The sequence below is a fragment of the Scaptodrosophila lebanonensis genome, unplaced genomic scaffold (assembly GCF_003285725.1).
Source record: "Scaptodrosophila lebanonensis strain 11010-0011.00,11010-0021.00 unplaced genomic scaffold, SlebRS2 tig00000053-arrow-pilon, whole genome shotgun sequence".
Lineage (NCBI taxonomy): Eukaryota > Metazoa > Arthropoda > Insecta > Diptera > Drosophilidae > Scaptodrosophila > Scaptodrosophila lebanonensis.
In genome coordinates this window covers 12,365,506-12,393,045 of record NW_022060548.1, presented here as the reverse complement: position 1 = coordinate 12,393,045, position 27,540 = coordinate 12,365,506, and the positions used below count along the sequence as shown (strand labels likewise).

Below are 27,540 nucleotides of genomic sequence, written 5' to 3'. Positions count from 1 at the left end.
CTGCCAGCAAAATGTTGCTACTGTTTTGCAGCACTTGGGGACGCTGCGTGCTGCCCAGTCTTTGGCTTTTGGTCTGGCAAGCAGGCGGGCAGGCGGGCAGGCCGGCGGACGGTCGACCGCAACAAACGGCAGCAGTATATCTGAAGAGTCTCATTTTTTTTATGATGAACGAAGTGCGCAGCACTTTCAGATACACGGCCGGTACCTATAAGTCTCAGTCTGTTTGTTGGCTGGCTCTGGACGGGACGGACAATGAAAGCGTGTCGTGTTTGTGGTCGGTCGGCTGTGCTTTCGACGACTGAGAAGAGGCCAACAACTGTCAGTCGGGGCAGCCAGCTCGGCAGCACATCAGCAGCTCCCCCACTTAAATGTCAAAAGCAAGCAAATCATATTCAATGATAAAAGTTCACAATCACATACATACAAGTTTGAGAAATGCGCCCGGTGCTCTTTATATTTTATACGGTCGAGACGCTGATCAATATGTTCCTCATGGGCTATCACATTCAAGGCTTCATGTCCGTATCGCTCGATGCCCTCACCCTCCAAACCCAACTGAGCAACTACCTCTGCACGGTGGTGTTCTACACCTTTACCGTGCTCACTATCTTCGGTAGCATTAATGTCTGCACCGGGCACTCGACCGGCCTAAACGCTGAACTGTGTCGCACTCTAATCGGAGCCGTATGCTACATCATAACATCGCTGTTGACGATGAATCAGGCGGAACGGGACTTCCATCTAATGTTTCTGACTGAAGAGAAAAGGGAGATTGAGAAGGAAATTCATCCGTTCTTCAAGTACCTGCGTGCCCAGGCCGTTTGTGCACTGGCCTGTGGAGTGCTCTACATGCTGCACTGCATCATTGTGATCGATGTGCTGCTGTGCAACGAGGAGGACTCGGATGGGGAGTACAATGTGTTCGATCCCGACGAATCCGACAGCGACGAATATTTGCCCGTTCGCCTCTACGTGTTTGGCGAAATGGTGCAGAGCTGTTTAGAGCAATATCGTTGGTATCGCGACTTCTGCAGCACGGAACGTATGTCCATATAGCGCTGTCATTTATCGTTTCTACAATTTATATTCAATAAGTTGTTCAAATTAAATAATTGCATTTCCCGTTTGTTATATAAACTATGCAGTAAATTGTTAAGAGCGATGGAAGGGTATAAGTATATCTAACTAATGCTATTTAATTTTCCTGCTGACCCTGCAATGCTACTTAAGACATACATTCTAACAGCCAAATATAATATTTTATATGCCATTTTATAAATGTTTACCATTGTTTTGAAGAATAATTCTTCAACAATTTGTTTTTCAATTGTTGCTTTATTGAAGATCTAAGGACAATTATTGAATCAGTTGTCTGTGATGCTGGCTGTTGTCGAGGAGCTTCAACTCCTAACGACAATTTATATTAAACTATATATATCTTTGGACATAATTATTTCATTTTTATCTATCAAATAAAAATCTAAAAGGCATTCCTATAAGCACATCAATATGAGTCAGACTATGTCAAAATTAGTATTTATAAAATAGAGTACCTTTTTAATAAAACTCATATTTTGATTGATTTGCAATCTATAAATACTAATATGGGAGCTTATGTGTTGTTGATGTGCTATGACGTCAGCGTGTTATGAGCAAAGCCCTTAAATAGTCATAAAATTGGCAAGCAACAGTTATGCGTGCCACCGTACAGCAAACACACATCCCAGCACACATACATACATACTCGTACGTAAAGCAAAAGTCATTGACGACACCAACTCACACACACACACACACACGCCGTTTGCGAATAATGTTGCTGAGATAAGCATCTGCTGGTTGGGAAGGCGTGCAGGGCGCATGTGCGGTCACAGCCATAGAAATAAAATCAATAAATTATGGGGTAAAATGGCAACGGCAGCCAGCAGTCAAGAGCAAGGCTGCCTTCGAATGGGACATGCGAACTAACCCGGGGTGCCACCCCCCGCACAAGTAAGAGTATGTAGGAAGCTACAAGGTGAGAGAACATTTTCATTCATAAAATTGTGCGTTCACTTTTTGCCATTTGGTCGTTTGTGCGCCGCCACGTCCTTACTCAAGGCTATTTTTAACACACACCCCAGCTACTGCCGGCCGGATATGCCGTTCACGGACAATGTTTTTTTCTGCCATACACACACACACACACGCACAGGCACTGGCACAGGCATGGAAATATGCAAATATTGTGTGCACACATGCATGAAAACTTTCATATTTGTTTGTCAAGTGTACTCAGATGCTGAAATACTTTCTCATCCAACTACTCGTACTTTATACAACAGTTACGAGTCAATTAATACGTCATCCTAAAAGTAGGCAACGAGACGCGCCAATCCGCACAAATATTACGCATACGTCACATGCTCGCGTGGCCCAACACACAGGCCCAAACCACAAAGGCCCTTCACTCGCACAAAAGTACAGTCAATCTCTCATTGAATCAAGAGCAAATGTCAGGTTTTATCTAAATTCCATTTATTGCTAAGAAGTTGCCTGAAAATAAATTTAATTTTCTTAGAAACTTAGAAGCCCCTGCGACATTCCAAGAATCTTTACTAAACTCCTACAAGTGCGAGGTAATTTCAAAAGTTGGCTTTAATACAGCTGGTGTTCATGTTGTATATATTATTCTCGTTAACAATCGGACTCTTAAAGCAGAATAACGAAAAGAATGAATACTAAATGAATTAATAAGTTGACATTTATATTTATAAACTATGATTTAATTTGAATTGTGAAGAACGTTCTTTATAAATATCTTAAAGGAAAGCTTTAATTGTGTGGGCAGCTATATATATTTTTCCCTATCCATCTCATCTATGCAACGTAACTTTTTACTATCGAATTATACAATTATTAAATCCTCTTGACCTTCATTTATGAGTATAATTATATGTACAGTTAGTAAAAAAAACGTTTTCAAAAAAACCAATCAAAAAATAAAACCATCAGTAATATCGATAATGCCGCCTTTATTTTATACTTTTTATTGCTTTTAATATTCAAAGACATGAAATATATATTAACATTTATTTATTATTGTACGTTCTTTATCCCGTCATCCTATTTTGGCTTTATGTTCACCTAGCAGCTAGTACAAGTAACTATAAAATGTCCTCTTTAATATTATTAAGAGCTTTAATTAATTAATTTATACACTTTGCCGAAATAAATGTGAATATAATTCAAAAAGCTAATTGACTTATATTTCAAAGTTTGGAAAGCCTTAATCGCCAATTAAAAACTTTGCCAAATTTTATATTACTACCAAAATATTTACTTAAGTTGATATATTCTGCCGTTTTAATTGTTTTCAACAAGTTTCAAATTGTTTTTTGAGGCTTCTTCTCAAATCCACTTAATGCCACCGCATAAAAAGCTTAATTGAAAAGCAAAGCAAAGACCTTGCTTTTCGATTATGTAAGAGAGCTTAACTGCCACATCAACATCAACAACAACTAAATTAGTGCAAAAACCACTGACGACTTTGAAACACACACGCACACACATCAATCAAACTTTAAAAGTGTCTCCTCGGGGCACAAAAACAAAGTTCTGCGTTAATTTTCCATGCCGCAAACGAGGAACAAGCAGAACAAAAAAAAAGCTGGCTTGAATTTAGCCGCCTACGTAAATTGCGAAAGGGAAAATCAATAACGACGCGCAGCCCGCATCCACAAGCAGCCAGCCAATGTCCTTGAAATGCAGGAGAGAGCAAGCGAAAGCGAAATGTCCATTCATGAGCGGTGCTCGAAACTTTAATGAATGAAACACATGTGCCAGCTGCCCCTTTTTGGGGCCGAATTCGAACTCGTTCAGGGGCACAAAATGCTGAAGCACGCGCTTGCGCTGCACCAAAGAGAAATCGAGGAGTGACGCCAGCCCCTAACCAGGCCACTGACGCAACTTGGTACGGCCTGCTCAAGGTCAGCGTAAAATTTCATTCATAAAATGAAACGCCCAGCCTGTGTGTATGTGTACGTGTGTGTGTGTGCGTGTGTGTGTGTGTGTACACGCGCGCATGTTTTCCGCCTCACTAGGAGGGGCGGGGGTCTATTTGAAGCTTGTTGATTTTGTTACGCGTGTAAACACACACAAGCGGAAAAGGCCATTTTCATTCATTCATGCAGCCAGGCCAAGTACAAGCCAAATGAAGGTTGGCAGTCCAGGAAGGAACCTTCCTTGGGTGCACTGACTCATGGGTTAGGCCGCGTGACTTTTGTGGTCTTACAAATTATATCAACATATCAATTACAGACAGGCAGGCGGGGACCAACCTTCCAAGATGTCTACATGCGCCAGTTTGCCGCCAAAAAGAACAAATCAAAAACGGAAGGAGGGGGGCCCGCACAGCAGCCATCAGTTGTAGGGCAACGCCAACGCGCAACCTTCAACCCAAAACGGAAGGAACACACACACACACACAAAGGCACACTGGCATTTATGCCGAGCTAGAAGCTGAATGTCAAAGGTAAATGGCAGCCAGACACCCACATCAATGGTTGGGCCAATGCCAATGGCAGTTGGCAGATTTGTGCGCTCATTTCCGGCACCTTTGAAATATGACCCAAAAAAAAGTTACGCTAAGTTTTGCCGCCCATCCCCCCCTTTTGATGTTAGAGAGTCTATTAAAGTTATACAAGCCATACAATGGATCCGCTGAACTCAGCAAACGTAACATCGTTCCCCCATTATGCATTACACACAAAATTACACACAAAATTACACACCAAAAATTATTTACATTTCCACAAAAAAAAGTTGTGAGAACTGATTATTGCTTTTTTATTGTTATTGCTTTAAAAAAAAGAAGAGTACCATAGGGATTTTTATACTCTGTAAATGAACGTATGTATATAAGGTTGGCGGGAGGTGAAAAATGTAACAGCCAGAAGGAGGCGTGGCAGGTCCCACAAAGTATATATAATCCTGATCAGCATGACAAGACGAGTCGATCCGTGGCGAAACACCATAATCAAGGCATTTTTAGCAAACACTCAAAATTATAAATGAATTCATTTGGAGCGTAGCTTTGGAGCCTGTTTTCCCCCTTTTGGAGCTCGAATTCCAATGTTTTTAATAGTTATTCTGCTATTCCAGACGGAGACATATACAACATATCAAAATCCATGAAAATTTATCCAGCCGTTCTCGACTTTTATATATATTGATGATGCATTAAAAAAAGCTTTTTGTAGATCGTTCGCAGTTTAAAAAGCTCTTCAGTGTCAAATCCACACCAAGCTAAGCTTTTGACAATTATTTTTGGAATAATTTTATTTAGAAATACAATAATTAAAAAGCATTTCGTAAGAGTGAATCACTATTGTTAGAGTATTGAGCAAGTGGACTTGACTACAGGCTTCATCTGTTTTTTTCTCCTTAGTTGTATAGCGCGTACGGCCTCAACAAACACTCTGCTAAGATTATTTCTGGTTTTGGCCGAACACTCCACAAAACTGTCCGCTTTCAATTCCTTGCATAGGTGCTGACCCTCCTCTGTGGTGATAAACCTATCTGAGTTCAATTCCCGCAAATCGGACTTGGTTCCTACTATTACGATGGCAGCGGTATTTGAAAAACGTCGAATTTCCGGTATCCATATATTTCGAACATTATCTAAGGAGCTTGGCGTATCGATGGCGTAGCATATTATGAAGCAATGCGTCTGTAGTAAAGAAAATAAAGAAATTTTTTAGTAGCCGTATGCTTCGAAGATACTTGTATACGAGTACACGTATGTAGTTATGTTTTTAATTTACATTGGGATAGGATAGGGGTCTTAGGCACACATATTCCTTCTGGCCAGCCGTATCCCACAACGAAAGTGTGTGCACACTGTGATCTATAACTATCCGGCATGTATAGTTGTCAAAGATTGTGGGTATATATCCAACGGGAAAGTTATTTGAAGTATAGGACAAGAGCATGCATGTTTTTCCCACACAGCCGTCGCCAACGATGACTATTTTATATGGATATGTCTCCATTTCTTAAGGCTTATTTTCAATGAACTGTAAGATGTTACTTTTTCTTTATTTGCTGTCCGTTTTAGAAAAGACGCTACTCCTGAAGTACACACGAGAAAAGAATTAGAGAAATGTTGAAAGAATTAACCCCGTTGAAGAGCAACGAGCAACTGACTCTTTCAACTATAGTAGTATAATAAAGCTATACTCGTACTGATGCACGCTACGATATAAATAATTATATGAATATAATTGCTTAGTCACTTATTTGCCACAGGGGCTGGTATGCGGGAAACGCGGCATTGCAGGAAAAATTCAAGTGGGAACTGGCGATTAAAAATGTATAAGCCACAAGAGTTCGATCGTCACAAAGGCTTTATAAGTAGAGTTCTGTTCTAAATTTAATGAGCATTTTCGGTATGGGATATTTCGGGACCTAAGGCGTGAACTGTATCGCAGCCTATTACTAAAGTTTAAGATAATATTAAACATAAATCGAGGTAATATGCAGGCAAAGAATTTACACAACAATCGCTATATTTTTCAAGTAGGCTGGTTGAAGTTCGAATAAAATAATTACAATAAATGTACAATTTTCACTTTATGTCCAAAGCTACAGATCGATTCGCCACACAACAAAATTCAAATAAACAGCTTCTGTCAGGTGTCTTTGCTTTAAGGACATGATTCTTAACTGTTGGTGTGAAGGCGCTCTCCTCCCTCCTGTGAACCTACTTGATTTTGAAAAAGAGCTGTCAGCCAACGAGAAAATATAAAACGTGAATCAAACTCAAGTCTAGGCAACGTGTTGAACACTCAGTTTCTTGCCTATATACAATGTAGCAAGGCAGCTAAAGCGAAGTTTAATTTCTTTGCAGACCTACTGGAAGCTGGAAATCGCTTACTTTTTGATAAGACTTATTGTTTTCATGATTTTTTATTTAAAAAACGAATCTGGCTTTTCCAAATCTCTATAAGTTAGAGAATGCACTTCATAGCTAAGCTTTCCCTAGAAATATTACTTAAAAAGTGTATGAAAATATTCTGCCATACCCCTGCAAGCACAACTTAGTTTAGAAGCACTTAAACTTTCCAATTTAGGACCCATATATGCGAGTATTTGACCTTTTAAATGACGTTATGCTAATGTGAAACAATTTCAGTGCAACAGGCGAAGTTTTCCTGGAAACTCCACGGCCAAGCCACCTCCCATATGAATTCGCAGTTAGTAACGGGTTTTAACGGTAATTTATTGCTTCTGCTTAAAGGTTACATCAACTGTTGCCGTTGCTTGTTGTTTAATTGCCATTTCGTTTGCGGCCACAACCGCCCACAGATGCTAGAAACTCACGCACAGCCCAAAAGTATGCAACAGTTCTCTGTCTGACATTTTCACTCGCAACTTGACGAAGAGCGCACGTGTCCGTGTGCGTGTGCGTGTGCGAAAGGGTGCGTGTAGGTGTGTGTGCTAGAAACGACTCGTAGTAAATTTGACCTTTAACCCACTCAGATTGTTCCGCTGATTCTTGCTCTTCTTGTTATTGGCTGCCCTTTGACCTGATTTACAAAATCACGCAAACGCGCCTAATTTTTGTGACTCTATTTCTTTGGCCTTCAACCCCTTTGCACGCACCGCCTCCATTTCTTCCCACATGCGTTGTAAGCTTGCCCCATCCAGTAGCAAGTCCTTCGCCGGCCCCATGACCGGCTGTGAGAGAAATCTGACGTCCTTCAGCTGAAACAATTTTGTGCAAAGCAGCTTAAAGGGCGCCTCCAAATTCCAGGCAGCTCGCGTCGAAAACTCGCAGTAATCCACATTCTCCTGCTGCTTAAAGTCAATATCCTCGGACATACGCTTCAGGTCTGCCTTGCAGCCACACACCACAATCGGGATGTGGCGGCCACAGAACTCCTGCAGACGCTCCACCCAACTGGCCACATTGGCAAAAGTGGCTGCCGCACTCAGATCGAACAGGACGAGGGCGCACTGGCCGTACAAGAAGTAGGCATTGCGTATGCCGCCCACCTCGGCATCGCCAGCCGTATCCCACATTTGAAAGGCCACGGCCCGGTAGTTAGTCTCGAAGAGCAGCGTGTGCACGGAGACGCCACAGGTGGGTGAATACTTCGTCTCGTATTTGCCGGTGGCATGGCGAAGCAGGAAGCTCGTCTTCCCTGTGCCCTTATCGCCCACAAGCAGGCATTTGTAGGTGTGGCTTCTAGACAATTTCGGTTTCAATTCCATGGGCGCGCATGTATGTGTGCATGTATATGTGTGTTAGTGTGTTGTGTGACTTTGTACAAATTGTAGAACTTTATTTGCAGCAGAAACATTAAACACAAAAGTCATACAAAAACACAAATAAGTTCAAGTGGCACATTAATCTTATCAGCGTTAACAGTCCACTTTTTATAGTATAACTTATAAAATACTTAAGTATAGGATCTAAATAACTCCCGCATATCTATTTATATGCCAGCAGGGAATCAGAATTATTGTATTGTCTAAAGTAGATTTTAATTAAAGACGTTCCTAGAAACTCAAAAAATAATCAACATTTTCCATTCAATATACATATGTGCCAATTTAATATTAAAAGAGGAAAACCTCGACATCTGTAATAAAGTATATAGAGGTCTTGTTAAGAAGACATCGTATAACATGCTATACATCATTCAAAAAAGGTTTCATTTGCAGAAAGATTCTTCAAATTGTGTATAATTATTGACTCTATAAAATTTTGCATACACTTTTTATATGCCAGACCTTCAAGTAAACACACGCACTGATAAGCACGCGCCCCCCTCACTACGTCAATAAATACACTCAAGTATGCATACATATGTATATATGTACATATGTATGTATGTATGTATATAGGCTATAGAATTGTTTTCGTGTTCAACAATAATGACTGATAAGGGAGTTCTCCCGCAAAGCGGCTTGGCGATAGTGTCGTTGGCCATAGGAAGGTGCTCAGATAATTTAAGGCCTTCAGATTAAGATCGGTCACGAATATGAAGTAAACAAGTTTAGAGAATAAGAACAGCGAACAGCTGAGCACCAGCAGCGTTTTCTTATTGGGCAAGTTGGCGAAAGCTTTGAGCTTTTTAGTCTCTCGCGAACCGGCAACGACAGCGGCTGTTCTTTTCTCAAACAATTCCAGTGTGGCACACCGCCAAAAAGTGAACTAACCAGCCCAGAAATGATTGCGCAAAGTCTAATTGGCAGACTACGTCCGTGTGCCCAACGTTTGGGGGGCTCAGCGAGTTATGCGAGCAAAGCCAATGCTCCCAAATTTAATTGGCAAGATCCACTTAATCTGGAGAGTCAGCTGACCCCGGAGGAGGTGGCCATACGAGATGCCTTCCGCAGCTACTGCACCGCTCAGCTGTTGCCGCGCGTAACGCTCGCCAATCGTCTCGAGCAGTTCGATAAGAAGATCATGGAGGAAATAGGCAGCATGGGCGTACTGGGCTGCACCCTACAGGGCTATGGCTGTGCGGGCGTTTCCAGTGTGGCATACGGTCTGCTCACCCGTGAAGTGGAACGCGTAGATTCCGCATATCGTTCAGCCGTCAGTGTGCAAAGTTCGCTCGCTATGGGCGCCATCTACGACTATGGATCGGAGGCGCAAAAACAGAAGTATTTACCCGATATGGCCAAGGGCAAGGTGATAGGTGAGTGGCTCGGAAAATTTCTCTCCTTTCAAGGCTCAGAAAATAAACGTAAATGGCCGCACAATATTGCTTATAAAAAGCTGCTCATAAGCTGCACGATAAATCGAATCGATGTACATACATACATGTATGTATGCGTATTTGTATGAAGATTCGTCCATCTGTTCACCTGTCTGTCTGTATGAACGTCAATAACTGTGGAACTATTATAGCTAAGGACAGCAAACTTGGCATGCAAATTTGTCTTATCAAACTATAGACAAAGTTTATGCTAAATCACTTACAGTTCACTTATTTTGTATAGCTGCAATGTGAAAAATAACCTTTGTCCAAGTCCAGCCTGCTATCTATTCGTTTTTTTTAGCATTTTTATTAATATATTGTTATGATGCCTTCCTATATTATAAAGTATAAAATCGATCCACAATAATAGTGAATGATCAGATTAATAACAACTCTTAGCAACAAACGTTTTTTTTGTCTCTTTCATTCCGTTTTTAATTGGAAATATCTACAAAGTTCCTAAAGTGGGTCGATTGCAGAGCATATATGTTTCGACTCCAGCATTATACTCTTTTTTGAGTGATAAATCAACCATAAAATAGCGCTGACTAGGAAAAACGCTAAGAAATAGGTGATTAAGATTAGATTAGCATTAGATTATGTTTTAAAGGTAGCTATATTTGTTTTCAAGAAGAAGAATATAGAAATTTAATTGTTACTTGCAGGTGCCTTTGGTTTGACTGAGCCCAACCATGGCAGCGATCCGGGCGGCATGGAAACACGCGCCAAATACGACAGCAAGACGAAAACCTATATACTGACTGGTTCGAAGACCTGGATAACCAGTGCGCCCATCGCCGATGTCATCATTGTGTGGGGCAAGGGCGAGGATGGCAAGTTGCGGGGCTTCATAATCGATCGTTCGGAGTCGTCTAAGGGTCTGGAGACGCCCCGAATTGAGGGTAAATTCTCTCTGCGTGCCTCACCCACCGGCATGATTCACATGGACGAGGTGCGTGTGCCGGAGGAGAATATGCTGCCGAATGCTTTGGGCTTCAGTGCGCCATTCAATTGCCTGAATAATGCGCGCTATGGCATCGCCTGGGGTGCTCTGGGTGCTGCGGAATTTTGTGTGGAGACCGCTCGTCAATACACACTAGATAGGAAGCAATTCGGTCGTCCGTTAGCGGCCAATCAATTGATCCAGAAGAAACTGGCCGATGCTGTCACAGAGATTGCTTTGGGACTGCAGGCCTGTCTGCATGTGGGACGTCTGAAGGATCAGAAGCAGATCACTCCCGAAATGATATCGATCCTGAAGCGCAACAATGCCGGCAAGGCCTTGGCCATTGCTCGTGAGATGCGCGACATGTTGGGCGGCAACGGCATCAGCGACGAATATCACATTATACGCCATATGGTGAATCTGGAGTCGGTGAACACCTATGAAGGCACACACGATATACACGCCCTGATTCTGGGACGTTCAATCACCGGACTGTCTGCCTTTGCCAACTGATGAAGTAGAGTCTAAGAGTGTTTTCAAAACTGTTGACCATTATGTTGCATTTATGTTACGATATTAGAGATATATACATAATACACTTATAAATACAGATATAAACCCTTTACATTTACAATTATGAACTATGCAGTGCAAAGGAAGTACCACCAAGGCATCTGGGATGGACTATAAAGCGCTTTACAAATTAAATATACTTATAGGCCATTATTCATCTCTTCTCTAAATTAAAATCGACTTTTTCAACTATACATACATATAGTTTGTTATGCAATGACAGTGCTACTTGCTATTGAACCTTTTTTTTGCAAGAAAATGGTGTCAGGACTCAACCAAATCCAATTAGAATATTATAATATGTAGAAGATTAGGGTTTTCTGTTTCAAAATTTGAACAAATTTAAAAGCGGCATTAGACAGTCGTTTTTCGAAATCAAGTGCCTTTACAAATTCGTTTCCGCATAAGCCGATCGTACTCGGAATTAAAAACAAATCACTTTCTTAAAGAATTCTACAAACATACAAAATGTACAAAATAAAATATACGTTTTAATCAGTTTCATTTTAAAATTAAAATTACAAATACAGAAAAGTCCAAAGGTACTCAAAAATTTTTTTGATGTCATCCGACATTAAATTTAATAACAAAACAAAATGTACATTCAAATAAGGGAAATATTAGACCGACTCTGAAGTGCTTGAAATATATGAATTAAAATTAGGTGGAATTTGAGCAATGTTTGAATAGTTTTTTTTTTAATGAAAGCTTAAAACAATTGTCGTGTCTATGAATATTAAACTTTAGGACCTCAAAAAACCCATTTGTGACTTATCTTTATAAAATCCAATACATACGTATAAAATTCGATGCAACTTCTAAATTGTCCCCCTATTTTTTAAGTAGCACAATCACATCTGCATTAAGGCTAGTCTTAAAAAGTCTCATAGCAATTGAGATCGACGATCTACACAAGCGTCGCCTATCTCTCTACAAAGATTGTCTTTTTGTCCATCAATATATTCTCACAACTGCGTTGGTGTCGCGCTGATTTTCTCAGCGGCGATCGCTGCTGCCGCTGCCACAATAGACTGCATTCCGGGCTCGGATTCGGAACGTTTGTGCGTGCGTTTGGGCAAACGTTTGAGGCGCTCCTGCTGTGCGCTTGCACTGCTTGCAAATTTCTCTCGCTCGCCTCCAGCGTTTCCATCGCTAAGCTGCATCAGATCGGGTTCGCTGCGCACCAACTCCTCCTCCTGGTACAGTTCCTGAGTGGCTGTGCCAGCACCAGCATTTGTGACATTCTCATTAAGGCACACATCGTCCAAATCCACATCGCTGTTGGAGAACAAAGCTGTGGCGCCTAATTCCAATGAATTTGTCACATCCAGCTCCACTTCGATATTCCCCTTTTTGGGAGTGGAGGTGGCTGTGGCGTTGCTGGAACGTGAAAAACTTAAATGCAAGTCCAGTGGTGAAGTGGAAGGCGAGGATAAATTTGTTGACGTAGTTGAAGCCGTAGTTATTGTGGGTTTTGAAGCCGCAGCATTGTTATTATTAATATTATTGTTATTGTTGGTACTGTATTGAGCTGTGCCTGAGGTAGCCAAACCAATAGTTGGCACATTAGTCATGCTGCTGGGTGTGGAACTGTTTCGCTCCGTCTGGTGTTCCTTCATCAGTTTGCAGGCCTTGCCCAAGGCGCAGATAGTCAAACAAATGCGTAGTCCCAGCGCAAATAGATAGGCCAGGAAAATTAGCAGCCAGGCAGCCAAGTTGTGAAACGATACAGCGGTATAAATGGCCTTGATCAGCACCACAGCCAATGGAAAAGGTATGAAGCCCATGCGACGCGCCACCAAATCCGAGTGATCCGAAAAGGCATGCTTCTGACGCGTCTGCGTCATATCGTAGGCCAGACTCGTCGTATACTCACGATAAATGCTCTCGGGCAGCTCATTGAAGCGTGTAATGAACGCATGCTTCACCCAGTCGATAAGTATTTCAGTGAACAGTACGGCAAAACAGTCGGGCAACATTACACAGAATTGCGTCAGCGACCAATCGAACTCCTTCATGGTCTGTATCATGACAATAAACAGCAGCACGGAGAGATGGAAACGCTCGCGCACATCGCTGCAAGTCAATTGAAAAAGATTATTCTTGTCGAACTTCTTGAAAACGGAGCCCTTTAGCTCGACGAAGTTATTCGATATCATAATGGTCAGCAGGCCCTTGTTATTTGAATTCACAGCCACATTCAAACAGGTGGCCTGGAACATAATCAAACCACTGTGCAGTACCACATAAATGAGTGTGAAGAGGATGTGCGTCACCACGCCAAAATGTTCGCGTTTCGAATGTTTTGGCTCCGTTGCTGTCCAGAACAAGGCATCGATGGTGTCCTGTCCAAATGCCGACAACAGACGATCCCCTACCTCCAGCATATTGTAGAATATATACAGTTTTATGATCGATTGAGACTTTGTAAATGAAAAAACGTTTTATAAATATATATTTTTTACCAAAGACACTCTAGATATTTACCTTAATGATGTGATAAACGCGATTCGTATCCACAAGCAGCATTACTAAAGTCACCGCCACCCAAATGGCGCCCTTCAAAAGGTCGCAAATTTCCGCTGGCGAAAGCAACCGCTGTCCACTGCTCCTTAGCCGACAAATGCGTGCTATTGTGCGGGTTAGGAGGCTCCAGACGGCCAGCAGAAAGCGTACGGGCAGGAAGGTGTGTATATAGAGAAAGGAGTCGGCACACTGCATTATCCCATACACCATGAAGCGTTCCAGATCGCGCGGTATGCGCATAAAACTATAGATTTTTTGACGCCGTGCCGAGTAGCGCTCCTCATCGTGCTCCAACATATAGCCTCGTGTCAGTTCAACTTTGAAGAAGTCATAGAAAGTGTTAACCTCTGATGTGGTGGGCCCACCAGATGTTGATGTTGCTAACAAAAACAATAAACATTAAACCCAATGCAAACAGCGCTCTTTTCCAGGACTCACTATACAGCTCATCCTGGAGCTGCTTCGGTTTTTGCTGTTGTTGTTGCTGGTGTTGTTGGCTTAATTTAGTGGTGCTGCGACGCTCTGCGCCAAGGCTTTGACTGTGGGGTTGCCTTTGCTGATCTTCATGATGAAGTTCCTCAATTCGATTGTTTAAGTCGCCACGAAAGCGCAATTGTCTCTTACTACCACTATTTTGTAAATTACTCATTGAAATTTATATATCGCTTCTCGTTTTTCACCAATTTATATTTTGTTTTGCTACGCAACTTCTTACACAAACAGTGTGTACACATGTTGCCGATAACAGTATCCAGTGGTGTTGGGCTCCTTAAGGTTTTTTTTTAAAGTTCAGCTATTAAATGTATTTAAAAAAACTACTTTAAGCTTTTAACGGCTACTTGATAGAATTCACAGGCGTAATTAACCGCAAAGACTATAAAAATAATAATTCAGTATGTTGCATCGGGCTGGTCACGAAGAATAAAAGGTGGCAGCGCTACGGAAGGCGCCAAGAATTTACAAAGGTACTGCAACGCCATCTAGCGGTACCGAGCGAGGCACCATGGTGGCAACTGCAGCCACGCAGGCGCAGGGTTGTGTCCCGATGGCACCTCAAAGTGGGGAAACGTCAAGGCCGTGATGAACGGATGCGCAAGGACGTAAAAATCCGCAGGCATACGACATCCGGCCTATAAAAGGCAAGCCGCAACACGCCATTCCTGTTTTTGGGGCGACGGTGCAGACCCACGAGGCAGTGTTTTCTTTTGGTGAACTGGAGGCCGTGCTGAAACCTGAAAAAGGAAAGGAAGAACCAGAAGCCGTTCGAAGGTGAGCATAAGGATATAGATGCAAGGCAGAACTAATGCCGATGTATACATACCTGTATATCCACTTAAATGTGCCGACCAGTGCTTAAATGCCTTTTGTTCCTTGGCATATAGATTTTCCGGCATATCGCCAAGTTTTCGGACAGCGGTGGAACCATACACAGCAGCTGCAGCGGCCGTCATAAGTAGCAGCACGAGCCGCATCGTAGCAGGAGCAACAGCGACAGCAGCAGATCCAGCACCAGCGTCTTCAACGACAGCAGCAGATCCAGCACCAGCGTTTTCAACGGCAGCAGCAGCAACGACAGTGGCAGCCGGAGCAAAGGCGCCCACCCAAGAAGTAGCAGCAGCAATAGCGGCGCCACCACAACGCAACAGCAGACACGTCCGTCTGCGCCATCAGCAGCGGAGGATAGAAAAGCCGGTGAGTCCGTTCCTTGGCCACGCGCCGTGCCTATTGTTCGCGGTTGAGCAGCGACATCAGGCAGAGATCCCGCGCGCCTTACGTCGTGTCGTTTGTATGGGCTGCGCCTGCAGGGTCCCACACGCCGCCCATTGAAGTTTCTGCAAAAGAAAAAAAAGGAAGATAATACAAAAGAAAGAATATATACAGATATAATAAAAACCAAAACAAGGCAGAAAGTGGCACCTAAACAGAGCTTGGCGCTCTATTTAATTCAAAAATTAATAAAAAATTCACACTCTTATACACTTATATTGTACGAAGATTGCCAATTGCAGTAGCGCGCAGTGTTTTATATTAGTCTTATATTTCTATTGCGCCCATGACCGTCGAGAGCTCTCGTTAGGATTTGGTTAGACATTTTTCTATAAATTTTTGTACCGCGCATATTTTTCTCATACACATACACATATATCTATATACATATTTATTTGCCATAAGCATACTTGCATGTTGGCGCACATAAAGAACCGCATTGGCCGTTGGCAAGCCTTCTTTATTTTGTTTTTATATAAATTATTATTGTTCCATATTTACATTGTTTTCACTCACACTCAATCACACTGAAATATATGTATGTTTGTAGCCACATAAACTGAAAATTAATTGTTAATTTTAATGGTCGCACCGTTGGTGATGATGCATTAAAGCAGCATCAGTAGGGGCGGGAGACTCACCTGTGCCATGGAATAGCCCAAGCACGGTCCAAAAATAGGGTATCCAAGAAACATTTTGGCTTTGGATACAGGCAGGGAGGGTACGCCTGGGATAACAACAGCTAAATCCCATACAGTTGTCCGATGCCTCCAATCCCTGTCCGTCCGCACGTATATTATCTCCTTTTACAGTCACCCGTATTCGTACGGATGGCTTGAGGGAGTTATCCGTTTATTTGTTTTCTTGTCGCAGTACGTTTCTTTTAGTTTATGTTAGTTTTTTTGGTTTGTTTACGTTTTGAATTCGGTTTTGTATATTGCGCGTCGAATTTATTGTAGTGATGGCATTTTGTTTATCGATGGAGGAACCGTGTTATCGGTTATTGTACGACTCACGCGGGCATAGGGTTGGAACCACACACCCAAGGAGAATTCCGATGAGCCAGCCGGCGTTGCCCAAGAGGAAAAGCGTAGTCGTAACAATATGGCGCCCAATTTGGATGTTTGAATTTTTAATGCCAAGGAGTAGGTGGAGTTGTTTAGGGCCCTGTACCACGTTTGGGGAGGAGTCTAGGCAGCCGCCGTACGCAGGCTGAGAATTTAGATAGGGAAAAAATAAATTAAGCCGATGGCTAGGGGCCGACGATCGGTATGGTAGGGACGGAATCCCTTATAGCACCAACTGCAAGCGGGTGTGACATGGACAGTAAGTCACGAAGGTGCGAGTATGAGCCCTTCGTTTGCGACTGCCATTTGGAACGACGCTAGGCAATGGGTACTATGGGGGGATTCCAATGCGCGTTTTTTTTGTTATTTCGTTTCAGTGTTTTTGTTGTATTTCTTGCGTCAATTCGTTGGTGCACTGTCGCTGTGGTGTCATCGTGTTTGCCTGGTGGACGTAGAGTACCGGTGGCCCAGGATGACTAGGAAAGTCGCCTGCGATGCACCGCTACGCACGGTGAGCCAGAGCAGATGGTGCACAAAACAGAATTGGGTGTCAAGAAGCAACCATTTAATTTGTTGGCTGTCGTTCATCGCCGTCAAGGCGATAAATGTAGCAGCGAACAGATATTGCAGAATTGTGGCGTAGGGCAGCTGTACAGGCGTAGATATTATAGGAGCCGTGTTTGGGTTCCGGCGGAGTGTGAGTCTCAGCCCCTATATACAGAAGTTTAAAAGAAAATTTGTTTGTTTATTGCTTACATTTTATTAAGTCTGTTTGGTTACGTTTGGTGCATATACATATGTTACATTTGTCTTGTGGTTGAGCGTATATATATTTTTTTTTGGTTTCCGTGCAAAGTTGGACGTGAATTTATTTAAAGATTTGTTTTTTTTATTTTTACTACTATATGCATATTTATTTATTCCAATTCACATATTTATCTATTTATTGTTGTACCTATTTATTTATTTATTTATCCATCATACATATTCAGCGTACATATATTTTCTTGCCCATTTGTTTTTGTTGTTTTGGGCGTTTGCAAACATTTTCATTGTTTGGAATACATATATACAATTAATACGATTTTTTCTTCGGGGCCTGCTGGAAAGCTGAACAAATTCATAATCCAAAATATAAATAAATATTATAAAAAAACAGAGCGTATTTTTTTTTGGATTGAGATGGAAAAGGATTCTGCGCGTGCGTATAACACCAGGTCGAGAACGGCCAGAAATGATGATCCAGTGCTGGAGGAACACCTAGAAGGAGCCGTAGGTTTTTCCACCGGTGGCCTCATGCACACTCCTCCGAGGCCGTCCATAGCACCAGCAGCACACTGGGACGCCGAGCCAGTAGTCGCGTCGGTGGTAGAAGCAGCAGTGGCCCAGGCGAACGAAACATACCGCCAATCGCAAAAAGAGGGTATCAACAAAGTGTTGCAGGAGGAAATCCGAATGGGGTTTCAAGACTTGATGGGCGCGTTGAAAGAAGTTTTGCAACCGCGAGCGAATAGCGGCGATTCAGCTGCAAATGGAGCATGGCAACCGCCAGTCAGCCAGAATCGGGGTGCGGTGCCAAAACGGCCGCATCAATACCAGGCTGAACCTCTAACACCAGCAAGAGGAACTTCGCGTCCAGTAGCAAGGCCAGCGGCAGCTAATTCCTCCAGTGGAGCTGGCAATAGCAGCAACACAGCTCGAAATTGGCAAAATCCCGCAGCACAGTCGGCCCGTCGAAGAGGCAACAGGCGTTACGATGGGAGTGGTCAGCTGGACCCGCCTCCTCCGTATGTAGCGGCGAATGGCAGATCCGGATGGTGCCGCGTCGAAAAGTGGGACATCGTTTTCAGCGGCGATAAGGAAAAAATGGCTGTTGAAGACTTCGTTTTCCAGGTCGAGTTCCTTCAGAGACAGTGTCGCTGCGCATGGTCCGAAGTATTAAACAGTTTCCATCTGTTAGTAACTGGGCACGCTCGCGAGTGGTACTGGCAGTACGTCAGGGACCACCGGGCAGACAGCTGGCCAGAACTAAAACGAAGCATGCTGTCCCGTTTTAAAGGCGCCGCCGATGAATTCGAGCGCATGCGACAATTGCGCGAAAGACGGCAGAAGGCAAGCGAAAGCGTTGAGGAGTACTTCCATGCCATGAGGAAACTGGCGTCGCGTCTCCACACAGCACCATCTGAAAACGAGATGATGAAATATATAAAAAAAGGATTAAAAATAGAACTAGCTCGTTATGTGTATGCGATGCGCGTGTACACGGTAGACCACTTACGTGACGAATGCGTAGAGGTGGAAGCTATGGTCCAGCGGCGGGAAGGCGTGTTCCCAACTCGCAGCGGCACACGTTTTAGTGGCGGAAACCGTCCACCGGCAGTGGAGGAGTTGGTCGACGACACTAACGGCGAGGAGTCGGCGGATTTCGGCGTAGTTGAAGAGGCGCGTTTGGCAAGGCGTCCGCAACACGCGTTAGTTTGCTGGAACTGCAGACAAGCCGGCCATAGTTTCCGCGACTGCATGTCACCGGAAAGGCGCGTCTTCTGTTATAGGTGTGGCAGGCCCGACACCTATAGTCCAACCTGTCCCGATTGCACGGGAAACGGCCGTCGGAGTGCGGTGCAAGTGGGCGAATCGCGCTCGACACAGGTGCCCACCAGGATGACAGCGGAGCGGTCCTGAAAGAAGAATTTCATAAGAAAAATACCCCATATAGTAATAAGTTGAAATTTTTACCGTACGAGGAAAAGATGCGGGCATATCTGGAGGCGCGTAATAGAATTTTTGCCCAACATCAGTTAGATGGGATGAGGATGGTGACAGCCAAAGTTAAAAAGGCCCGAGCACGATTCCGAGTGAGAAGGCAGACGAAGAAGCTGGTGGCCGAGGCAGTGCGACGCGAAGGAGCAGCAGATCCGAGGATTTTTGCCGAAGTACTGGTACGAGGCCATGTGCTACGCGGTTTGCTGGATACCGGGGCCTCGGTAAGCGTGCTAGGCAAGGGCAGTCTGGAACTGCTGAAAGAGATTGGCATGGTGCCCAGAAATTACATTTCGATAATTAAAACAGCAGGCGGTGAAGACAGAGCCGTAATTGGGCGAGTGCGTTTACCAGTGGTGTATCGAGAAGAGGCCAAAGAAGTGGAATTTTACGTATGCCCATCACTCGAACAGAACGCGTATTTCGGCATCGACTTTTGGCGGCTGTTTAATTTGGCACCACTATTAATTCCTCCGGAAAAGCCAGACGTTAAAAGACTTGTCCTCGATGAATTGCTAGCTGATAGAGTGGCGCATTATGCGGACCAGGATGAAGTAAGGCCTGAACCAGATATGTGGAAATTGAATGAACAACAAAAGCTGCAATTGGAACAAGTAAAAAAAGAATTTTTAACCTTCGAAGAAGCGGGATTAGGCAAGACTACTTTGGAGACTCACCGAATTGAATTGGTCAGCGGAGCAGAGCCAGTGAAAGACAGGCACTACCCTCTATCACCCGCTATGCAGAAGATTGTGTGGGATGAGGTGGACAGCATGCTGGCGCTTGGCGTCATCGAGGTAAGCGATAGTCCGTGGAGTAACCGCACCACCATAGTGCGACGGCCGGGCAAGAACCGCTTTTGCCTCGATGCCCGCAAGTTGAACAAACTGACAGTCAAAGATGCCTATCCGCTACCATGCGTGGAGGGAATCCTATCTGGAATCGATCAGACATATTATATTTCCAGTGTGGACCTGAAATTTGCGTTTTGGCAGGTGGAGTTGGAGGAGTCCAGTAGAAGGTGCACTGCGTTTACGGTACCAGGGCGACCGTTGTACCAATTCCGCATGATGCCTTTCGGGTTGTGTAACGCCGCTCAAAGGTTGTGCCGGCTGATGGACAAGGTCATACCGAATGAACTGAGGTCCAACGTTAAAGTATATCTGGACGATTTGGTAGTCTTCGCGGCTGATTTTGATACGCACTTGGAGTACCTGAAGAGGGTAGCTGAATGCCTCAAGAAGGCAAACCTGACGATAGGGTTACAAAAGTCGAAGTTTTGCTTTAAAACGTTGAAATACTTGGGATTTATCGTGGGCGGCGGCGTGCTTCGAACAGATCCGGAACGGGTGCAGGCGATACAGCGCATACAGGTGCCTAGATCCGTAAAGGAGGTTCGAGCTTTCTTAGGAACCGCCGGGTGGTACAGGCGATTTATTAAAGATTTTGCCACCTTAGCGGCTCCGCTCACTGAGGCTTTGAAAAAGCGATCGGGAGGCCGGTTCTCACTCGGTGGCGAAGCTATAGCAGCATTTGAGGCGTTGAAGAAGGCGCTCACATCTGCGCCAGTGCTGGTACACGCGGATTTTTCACGCCCATTTTTTGTACAATGTGACGCATCCCATATTGGCGTCGGAGCCGTATTATTCCAGGTGGATTTGCAGGGAAACGAGAGGCCCATTGCGTTCTTTTCTGCCAAGATGAACAAGCACCAGGTGAACTACTCGGTGACCGAGAAGGAGTGCTTGGCGGCGGTATTGGCGATACAAAAATTCCGGCCATACATCGAAATGATGCCATTCACAGTCATAACCGATCACGCCAGTTTGAAATGGCTGATGTCCATGAAGGATTTGTCCGGGCGATTGGCTCGTTGGTCGTTGCTGCTCCAGGGCTTCGACTTTGAAATCACGCACCGGAAGGGCTCCGACAACATCGTGGCGGATATGCTGTCCAGAAGCACCGAAGCCGAAACTTTAGAGGAGTTGGATTTCTTCCCAGGAGACCTGTTGGGTATAGAAACCGCAGAATTCGAATCAGAGGAGTATCGGGAGCTTATTAGCGAAATTCAAAGTCAAAAAGATAAATTACCTGATTTAAAAATTGAAAACGGGGTGATCTACAAAAAGACATCCTTCAATCGGCTAGAAGATCAGCTCGAAGGCAGTGTGTGGAAACTGTGGGTTCCGCGTGCGCTAACCGGCATGCTTATATCGAAGGCCCATACCGAAGCGTCAACGCATGGAGGAGTGTTGAAGACGTTGTCCTGGTTGCGGCGGCAGTTTTATTGGCCGGGAATGGCCAAAGACGTTGCTGAAGTGGTCCGAAAATGCGTGGTCTGCAAAGAGACGAAAGCCACCAATTACGGGATGCAGGTGGGAATTGGTGCAGAAGTCGTCACGGAGAGGCCGTTCCAGAAGTTATACATAGACTTCTTGGGCAAGTATCCGCGATCAAGGAAGGGGCACGCCTTCATATTCATAGTGGTAGATCACTTCACCAAATTCACGTTCCTGAAGGCGATGCGAGAGGCCACCACTCGGAGCGTCGTCGACTTCTTGGTGAACGAAGTGTTCCATACGTTCGGCGTTCCAGAAGTCATACACTCCGATAATGGTAAGCAATTCACGTCCAAGCAGTTTGCAGACATGATGGAGGGCTACGGTGTTAAGCATCTGCGGACACCGGTGTATTCGCCGCAGAGCAACGCGTCCGAAAGGGTGAACCGGACTATACTGTCCGCGATACGGGCGTATCTGGGGCAGGATCACCGCGAGTGGGACCTACACCTTCCGGAAATTGAAGTGGCCATCAGAAACAGCGTGCATTCTGCGACTGGAGTAACGCCTTTTTTCGCACTATTCGGCCGACATATGATGTTGCACGGTTCGCAGTACCGATTGGCGAGGAAATTAAGGTCCTTAGACGAGCACGAATTCGCAGCGTTGAGTACAGCAGACAGGCAATCCCTGTTGCAACAGAAAATCCAGGCACAATTGCATGCGGCGTATGAGCGCAGTAGCGTTCGCTATAACCGGCGTGCGCGGCGGCTAAGACTAGCGCCCGGTCAGGAGGTATACCGGCGAAACTTTGCATTGAGTGATTTCAGCCGCGCGTTCAATGCGAAATTCGCGCGGAAATTTCTAAAAGCTCGCGTAAGGAAATCCATCGGCACCAACGCATACGAGCTGGAAGATTTGCAAGGGAACTTGCTGGGGGTATTCCACGCAAAGGATATCCGAGTGTGACGCCTGTCCTAAGGCAGAATGGATGAATATAGGGAGGAGGATGCAGCCAGAGCTACTCACCTGAAGATCAAGAGTGGGTGTGGCCTACGTTGGGCGCCGCGGTAGTAGTCATCCGAGGCAACGCCGGACTCGAAGCAGAGGACTCCAACAACACCAGCCGTTTGATGCGCGCAAACATCACTTCGGGGCACGAGCGTCCGCCCACTTGGATATTTGCGGTGGTGTTGCATCGGGCTGGTCACGAAGAATAAAAGGTGGCAGCGCTACGGAAGGCGCCAAGAATTTACAAAGGTACTGCAACGCCATCTAGCGGTACCGAGCGAGGCACCATGGTGGCAACTGCAGCCACGCAGGCGCAGGGTTGTGTCCCGATGGCACCTCAAAGTGGGGAAACGTCAAGGCCGTGATGAACGGATGCGCAAGGACGTAAAAATCCGCAGGCATACGACATCCGGCCTATAAAAGGCAAGCCGCAACACGCCATTCCTGTTTTTGGGGCGACGGTGCAGACCCACGAGGCAGTGTTTTCTTTTGGTGAACTGGAGGCCGTGCTGAAACCTGAAAAAGGAAAGGAAGAACCAGAAGCCGTTCGAAGGTGAGCATAAGGATATAGATGCAAGGCAGAACTAATGCCGATGTATACATACCTGTATATCCACTTAAATGTGCCGACCAGTGCTTAAATGCCTTTTGTTCCTTGGCATATAGATTTTCCGGCATATCGCCAAGTTTTCGGACAGCGGTGGAACCATACACAGCAGCTGCAGCGGCCGTCATAAGTAGCAGCACGAGCCGCATCGTAGCAGGAGCAACAGCGACAGCAGCAGATCCAGCACCAGCGTCTTCAACGACAGCAGCAGATCCAGCACCAGCGTTTTCAACGGCAGCAGCAGCAACGACAGTGGCAGCCGGAGCAAAGGCGCCCACCCAAGAAGTAGCAGCAGCAATAGCGGCGCCACCACAACGCAACAGCAGACACGTCCGTCTGCGCCATCAGCAGCGGAGGATAGAAAAGCCGGTGAGTCCGTTCCTTGGCCACGCGCCGTGCCTATTGTTCGCGGTTGAGCAGCGACATCAGGCAGAGATCCCGCGCGCCTTACGTCGTGTCGTTTGTATGGGCTGCGCCTGCAGGGTCCCACACGCCGCCCATTGAAGTTTCTGCAAAAGAAAAAAAAGGAAGATAATACAAAAGAAAGAATATATACAGATATAATAAAAACCAAAACAAGGCAGAAAGTGGCACCTAAACAGAGCTTGGCGCTCTATTTAATTCAAAAATTAATAAAAAATTCACACTCTTATACACTTATATTGTACGAAGATTGCCAATTGCAGTAGCGCGCAGTGTTTTATATTAGTCTTATATTTCTATTGCGCCCATGACCGTCGAGAGCTCTCGTTAGGATTTGGTTAGACATTTTTCTATAAATTTTTGTACCGCGCATATTTTTCTCATACACATACACATATATCTATATACATATTTATTTGCCATAAGCATACTTGCATGTTGGCGCACATAAAGAACCGCATTGGCCGTTGGCAAGCCTTCTTTATTTTGTTTTTATATAAATTATTATTGTTCCATATTTACATTGTTTTCACTCACACTCAATCACACTGAAATATATGTATGTTTGTAGCCACATAAACTGAAAATTAATTGTTAATTTTAATGGTCGCACCGTTGGTGATGATGCATTAAAGCAGCATCAGTAGGGGCGGGAGACTCACCTGTGCCATGGAATAGCCCAAGCACGGTCCAAAAATAGGGTATCCAAGAAACATTTTGGCTTTGGATACAGGCAGGGAGGGTACGCCTGGGATAACAACAGCTAAATCCCATACAGTTGTCCGATGCCTCCAATCCCTGTCCGTCCGCACGTATATTATCTCCTTTTACAGTCACCCGTATTCGTACGGATGGCTTGAGGGAGTTATCCGTTTATTTGTTTTCTTGTCGCAGTACGTTTCTTTTAGTTTATGTTAGTTTTTTTGGTTTGTTTACGTTTTGAATTCGGTTTTGTATATTGCGCGTCGAATTTATTGTAGTGATGGCATTTTGTTTATCGATGGAGGAACCGTGTTATCGGTTATTGTACGACTCACGCGGGCATAGGGTTGGAACCACACACCCAAGGAGAATTCCGATGAGCCAGCCGGCGTTGCCCAAGAGGAAAAGCGTAGTCGTAACAAGTAGACACTTTCAATCACTCAAAAGCTTTGTAGTTCATTTCAGTGACCTGAATCGCAGAGAAATTCTGTTATCGAAATACCTACCGCCATTTTCCCATCACTACGGCTGCAAAAAACAACCGCAATTGTAAGCGCTAGAGAAAATCATGTCCACCAGCGCGTCCGTTGACCTAAGCTCTTACCGAGATCAGCATTTCAAAGTAAGGAATAGCAGCGAGCAACCCAAGAACTTAACTCACCTCTGTATCCTTTTCAGGGCTCACGTTCCGAGCAAGAGCGCTCCTTGCGCGATTCTTGCACGCTTTACGTGGGCAACTTGTCTTTTTACACCACCGAGGAACAAATACACGAGCTCTTTTCACGCTGTGGCGATGTGCGCGTCATTATTATGGGTCTGGATAAGTACAAGAAGACACCCTGCGGCTTTTGCTTTGTGGAGTACTATACACGGCAAGAAGCTGAGGCAGCCATGAGGTAGGCAACAACAACAAACACCACACATACATGTGTAAATAAAATATTCTTGTGGAAATTTTAGATTTGTGAACGGCACACGATTGGACGATCGGTTGATACGCGTAGACTGGGACGCTGGCTTCATTGAAGGGCGTCAGTATGGTCGTGGCAAGACCGGCGGTCAGGTTCGAGACGAATATCGCACAGATTACGACGCCGGTCGAGGCGGTTATGGCAAATTGCTATCCCAAAAAATTGCACCCAACACTGACAACCGTTGAGTTAAGCCTGACTAGTCTAGAATGTAAAGCATTATTATTTAACCAATCAATTCTACATTTTGTGTTCTCCATTCTCGTAGTTATAAAGAAAAAAAACTTGGTACATTGTGTTTTCTAATCGCATATATATTCTCTATTCTACGTAGTATTTTCCAATTATTTAGAAAGTGATATATTTTGGCGGAAGACTACCGCACTAATTCAGTTTAAATTTTCTACAAGCTGGGCGAGATAACTTAACGTTCTCGGAAGTAACATGGAGTATCATCTACTTTTTGCCAATATTTTGGGCAAGGGAGCAGCTAAGGCCGGTGCCGTCGGGCTCCACATTCAATTCCTTGACTTCACAATTTTCAACGACCATCGAGTAACGCTTGGAGCGCACACCTCCCAACGGGGGCAGATCAATGGTCACATCCAAGGCCTTTGCAAATGCCGCAGCGGGATCAGCGAGCAAACGTACTTTGCCGGTTGCATTATGTTCCTTACCCCAGGCTGACATGACGAAGGGGTCATTGACAGAGACGCACACAATCTCATCGATACCTTGCTCCTTTTTCAGAGCATCCGCATTAGCGACATAGCCGGGCAAATGAGTCTGAAGTACAAAAAGATTCATTTATTTGACAGAAAAGGTGATATAGAAAATGTAACTTGCCTTAGAACATCCAGGGGTGTAGGCACCGGGAACTCCAAAAATAATTACCCGTTTGCTGCTGGTCAGCTCTGAACTGTTAATCTTGTTTGCAGGTGAATCTTCAAAGAGATCCACCGATGGAAGTTTATCGCCAACCTACAAAGGACACACCCACCAAGAGAAACATGAGTATAACCTTGATTTTTATTCCCCTATGCGTTATGTGCAATTTTCCGCCTTGTAATCAATATTTTTTGCCCGGGCCCTTATGTAATTGCGCAATTCCATAAATTAACATCTTAAATGCCGCACCTTACTCCCAACCACATACCTTAACCATTGCAGCAACTGTTCTGGAGAAATCTCGAACGCTGTAGATGTTTGTCGAGCTAATGCAACGGAGAAAATTGCACACCTTCTTCATTTTGACACTGCGTTTATCTTCCCAAATGGCCACTGCAGTCGGACCAGGGTTGCCAAACTGTTTTTTGTTGCGAATTTTGGAGGCTAACAAAAGTGCATTAATGGTTTCACTATAATTTCACAATTTCAGTTCAGCTGTTCAAATATCAGTGTTTTTTTATGAAATAAACAGAATTACATTTAAGCAATACATTTAGTGTAAATTTGTCAGTTTGACGAGTCGGGAAATGGTTATGGCGCGACTTTACTTAACGCACTATCTGCAAAACGCTCCAAATCGTCCAAGCTTAGACTTCCACCGTTTCCAAACTTCTGTTCAAAATCTACCATAAACTCATTGGTTAGACGTTCTGACTGCTGCTCTGAGTAGTATTTTCGGAAAGACCTGTGGATAGCATCCCTCAACGTATCCGGCTTCATCACTACCAGATTCAGTTTTGTACCGTCCTTAATGTTTGGATAAGAGGAAATCTGTTGGTCATCATTGAGCGGGCGGCCCAGCAGCAACAATTTTTGGCTAGGGGCGGGAATTTGTAGTAGAGCGTCGATTTGTTTCTTTACCTCAAGGACCGTGGATGTGGGCGAGACCTACAGAGCACGCTATTATTACAATGACTGATAGCAACAACGAAAATTTAGTGCTACTCACCTCAAGTGTGCAGTCCTTGCCCTTAAGCACTTTAATTGTGATTTGCATGTCTTTTCTAAATCAAAATAAACTAACTCAATATTTTATTTTATGGCCAATCAACATAAACAAATTTGGCGTTGCCACACGTCATACATGCGGCGAGCATGACAGTTGACCGTGCAGCCGCCCTGGTAAGGATTTAAACCTTTTTCCCTGAACATTTTAGACAATTTGAAAATCAAACTTGTAATAGGACATATGCATTATTAGCAAT

General features: G+C 44.4%; 9 protein-coding genes across 9 annotated transcripts; 3 read left to right on the top strand and 6 right to left on the bottom strand.

The window, feature by feature from the left end:
• The first annotated feature begins 413 nt into the window (after positions 1–413).
• LOC115624004 lies at positions 414–1,137 on the top strand. The gene has a single exon (XM_030518575.1). It carries the CDS (start codon positions 436–438, stop codon positions 1,054–1,056), a length of 621 nt encoding a protein of 206 aa, XP_030374435.1. The 5' UTR covers positions 414–435; the 3' UTR covers positions 1,057–1,137.
• A 6,444-nt stretch (positions 1,138–7,581) lies between these two features.
• On the bottom strand, positions 7,582–8,256 carry LOC115623976 (GTP-binding nuclear protein Ran1B-like). The gene has a single exon (XM_030518547.1). It carries the CDS (start codon positions 8,254–8,256, stop codon positions 7,582–7,584), a length of 675 nt encoding a protein of 224 aa, XP_030374407.1.
• Positions 8,257–9,133: 877 nt separating this feature from the next.
• Positions 9,134–11,468, top strand: LOC115623686 (glutaryl-CoA dehydrogenase, mitochondrial). The gene is made up of 2 exons (XM_030518156.1): positions 9,134–9,692; positions 10,421–11,468. Exons 1-2 carry the CDS (start codon positions 9,218–9,220, stop codon positions 11,212–11,214), a joined length of 1,269 nt encoding a protein of 422 aa, XP_030374016.1. The 5' UTR covers positions 9,134–9,217; the 3' UTR covers positions 11,215–11,468.
• Positions 11,469–11,906: 438 nt separating this feature from the next.
• Positions 11,907–14,487, bottom strand: LOC115623738 (protein TAPT1 homolog). Its single transcript, XM_030518249.1, has 3 exons — positions 14,239–14,487; positions 13,762–14,180; positions 11,907–13,697 (listed from the first exon to the last, which is right to left on the bottom strand). The coding sequence occupies exons 1-3, from the start codon at positions 14,447–14,449 to the stop codon at positions 12,240–12,242; spliced, it is 2,088 nt and encodes a 695-aa protein (XP_030374109.1). The 5' UTR covers positions 14,450–14,487; the 3' UTR covers positions 11,907–12,239.
• Positions 14,488–14,828: 341 nt separating this feature from the next.
• LOC115624115 lies at positions 14,829–15,258 on the bottom strand. Its single transcript, XM_030518709.1, has 2 exons — positions 15,122–15,258; positions 14,829–15,032 (listed from the first exon to the last, which is right to left on the bottom strand). Exons 1-2 carry the CDS (start codon positions 15,249–15,251, stop codon positions 14,854–14,856), a joined length of 309 nt encoding a protein of 102 aa, XP_030374569.1. The 5' UTR covers positions 15,252–15,258; the 3' UTR covers positions 14,829–14,853.
• A 2,551-nt stretch (positions 15,259–17,809) lies between these two features.
• LOC115623548 lies at positions 17,810–19,208 on the bottom strand. The gene is made up of 2 exons (XM_030517939.1): positions 18,913–19,208; positions 17,810–18,816 (listed from the first exon to the last, which is right to left on the bottom strand). The coding sequence occupies exons 1-2, from the start codon at positions 19,154–19,156 to the stop codon at positions 18,539–18,541; spliced, it is 522 nt and encodes a 173-aa protein (XP_030373799.1). The 5' UTR covers positions 19,157–19,208; the 3' UTR covers positions 17,810–18,538.
• Positions 19,209–24,880: 5,672 nt separating this feature from the next.
• LOC115623549 (nuclear cap-binding protein subunit 2) lies at positions 24,881–25,678 on the top strand. Its single transcript, XM_030517940.1, has 3 exons — positions 24,881–25,038; positions 25,095–25,312; positions 25,377–25,678. Exons 1-3 carry the CDS (start codon positions 24,985–24,987, stop codon positions 25,573–25,575), a joined length of 471 nt encoding a protein of 156 aa, XP_030373800.1. The 5' UTR covers positions 24,881–24,984; the 3' UTR covers positions 25,576–25,678.
• Positions 25,679–25,680: 2 nt separating this feature from the next.
• LOC115623547 (peroxiredoxin-5, mitochondrial) lies at positions 25,681–26,749 on the bottom strand. The gene is made up of 3 exons (XM_030517938.1): positions 26,544–26,749; positions 26,234–26,368; positions 25,681–26,173 (listed from the first exon to the last, which is right to left on the bottom strand). Exons 1-3 carry the CDS (start codon positions 26,634–26,636, stop codon positions 25,844–25,846), a joined length of 558 nt encoding a protein of 185 aa, XP_030373798.1. The 5' UTR covers positions 26,637–26,749; the 3' UTR covers positions 25,681–25,843.
• A 16-nt stretch (positions 26,750–26,765) lies between these two features.
• LOC115623550 (NEDD8) lies at positions 26,766–27,413 on the bottom strand. Its single transcript, XM_030517941.1, has 2 exons — positions 27,285–27,413; positions 26,766–27,223 (listed from the first exon to the last, which is right to left on the bottom strand). The coding sequence occupies exons 1-2, from the start codon at positions 27,330–27,332 to the stop codon at positions 26,867–26,869; spliced, it is 405 nt and encodes a 134-aa protein (XP_030373801.1). The 5' UTR covers positions 27,333–27,413; the 3' UTR covers positions 26,766–26,866.
• Between the last annotated feature and the right edge of the window lie 127 nt (positions 27,414–27,540).

What these genes read in the sequence shown, in the direction of transcription:
- LOC115623738 (XM_030518249.1), bottom strand. Translation starts at nt 14,449, where the DNA reads ATGAGTAATTTACAAAATAGTGGTAGTAAGAGACAATTGCGCTTTCGT. An exon ending in GCTCCAGGATGAGCTGTATA is followed by an intron (nt 14,181 to 14,238) that starts GTGAGTCCTGGA and finishes TGTTTTTGTTAG; the next exon opens with CAACATCAACATCTGGTGGG. An exon ending in GCGTTTATCACATCATTAAG is followed by an intron (nt 13,698 to 13,761) that starts GTAAATATCTAG and finishes TCATTTACAAAG; the next exon opens with TCTCAATCGATCATAAAACT.
- LOC115623550 (XM_030517941.1), bottom strand. Translation starts at nt 27,332, where the DNA reads ATGCAAATCACAATTAAAGTGCTTAAGGGCAAGGACTGCACACTTGAG. An exon ending in GCAAGGACTGCACACTTGAG is followed by an intron (nt 27,224 to 27,284) that starts GTGAGTAGCACT and finishes CGTGCTCTGTAG; the next exon opens with GTCTCGCCCACATCCACGGT.
- LOC115623686 (XM_030518156.1), top strand. Translation starts at nt 9,218, where the DNA reads ATGATTGCGCAAAGTCTAATTGGCAGACTACGTCCGTGTGCCCAACGT. An exon ending in GGCCAAGGGCAAGGTGATAG is followed by an intron (nt 9,693 to 10,420) that starts GTGAGTGGCTCG and finishes TGTTACTTGCAG; the next exon opens with GTGCCTTTGGTTTGACTGAG.
- LOC115623549 (XM_030517940.1), top strand. Translation starts at nt 24,985, where the DNA reads ATGTCCACCAGCGCGTCCGTTGACCTAAGCTCTTACCGAGATCAGCAT. An exon ending in ACCGAGATCAGCATTTCAAA is followed by an intron (nt 25,039 to 25,094) that starts GTAAGGAATAGC and finishes TATCCTTTTCAG; the next exon opens with GGCTCACGTTCCGAGCAAGA. An exon ending in GAAGCTGAGGCAGCCATGAG is followed by an intron (nt 25,313 to 25,376) that starts GTAGGCAACAAC and finishes TGGAAATTTTAG; the next exon opens with ATTTGTGAACGGCACACGAT.
- LOC115623548 (XM_030517939.1), bottom strand. Translation starts at nt 19,156, where the DNA reads ATGCAGTCGCGGAAACTATGGCCGGCTTGTCTGCAGTTCCAGCAAACT. An exon ending in CACCTCTACGCATTCGTCAC is followed by an intron (nt 18,817 to 18,912) that starts GTAAGTGGTCTA and finishes TCTCGTTTTCAG; the next exon opens with ATGGTGCTGTGTGGAGACGC.
- LOC115624115 (XM_030518709.1), bottom strand. Translation starts at nt 15,251, where the DNA reads ATGACGGCCGCTGCAGCTGCTGTGTATGGTTCCACCGCTGTCCGAAAA. An exon ending in ACATTTAAGTGGATATACAG is followed by an intron (nt 15,033 to 15,121) that starts GTATGTATACAT and finishes TTCCTTTTTCAG; the next exon opens with GTTTCAGCACGGCCTCCAGT.
- LOC115624004 (XM_030518575.1), top strand. Translation starts at nt 436, where the DNA reads ATGCGCCCGGTGCTCTTTATATTTTATACGGTCGAGACGCTGATCAAT.
- LOC115623976 (XM_030518547.1), bottom strand. Translation starts at nt 8,256, where the DNA reads ATGGAATTGAAACCGAAATTGTCTAGAAGCCACACCTACAAATGCCTG.
- LOC115623547 (XM_030517938.1), bottom strand. Translation starts at nt 26,636, where the DNA reads ATGAAGAAGGTGTGCAATTTTCTCCGTTGCATTAGCTCGACAAACATC. An exon ending in CAGTTGCTGCAATGGTTAAG is followed by an intron (nt 26,369 to 26,543) that starts GTATGTGGTTGG and finishes TGTCCTTTGTAG; the next exon opens with GTTGGCGATAAACTTCCATC. An exon ending in ACACCCCTGGATGTTCTAAG is followed by an intron (nt 26,174 to 26,233) that starts GCAAGTTACATT and finishes TTTGTACTTCAG; the next exon opens with ACTCATTTGCCCGGCTATGT.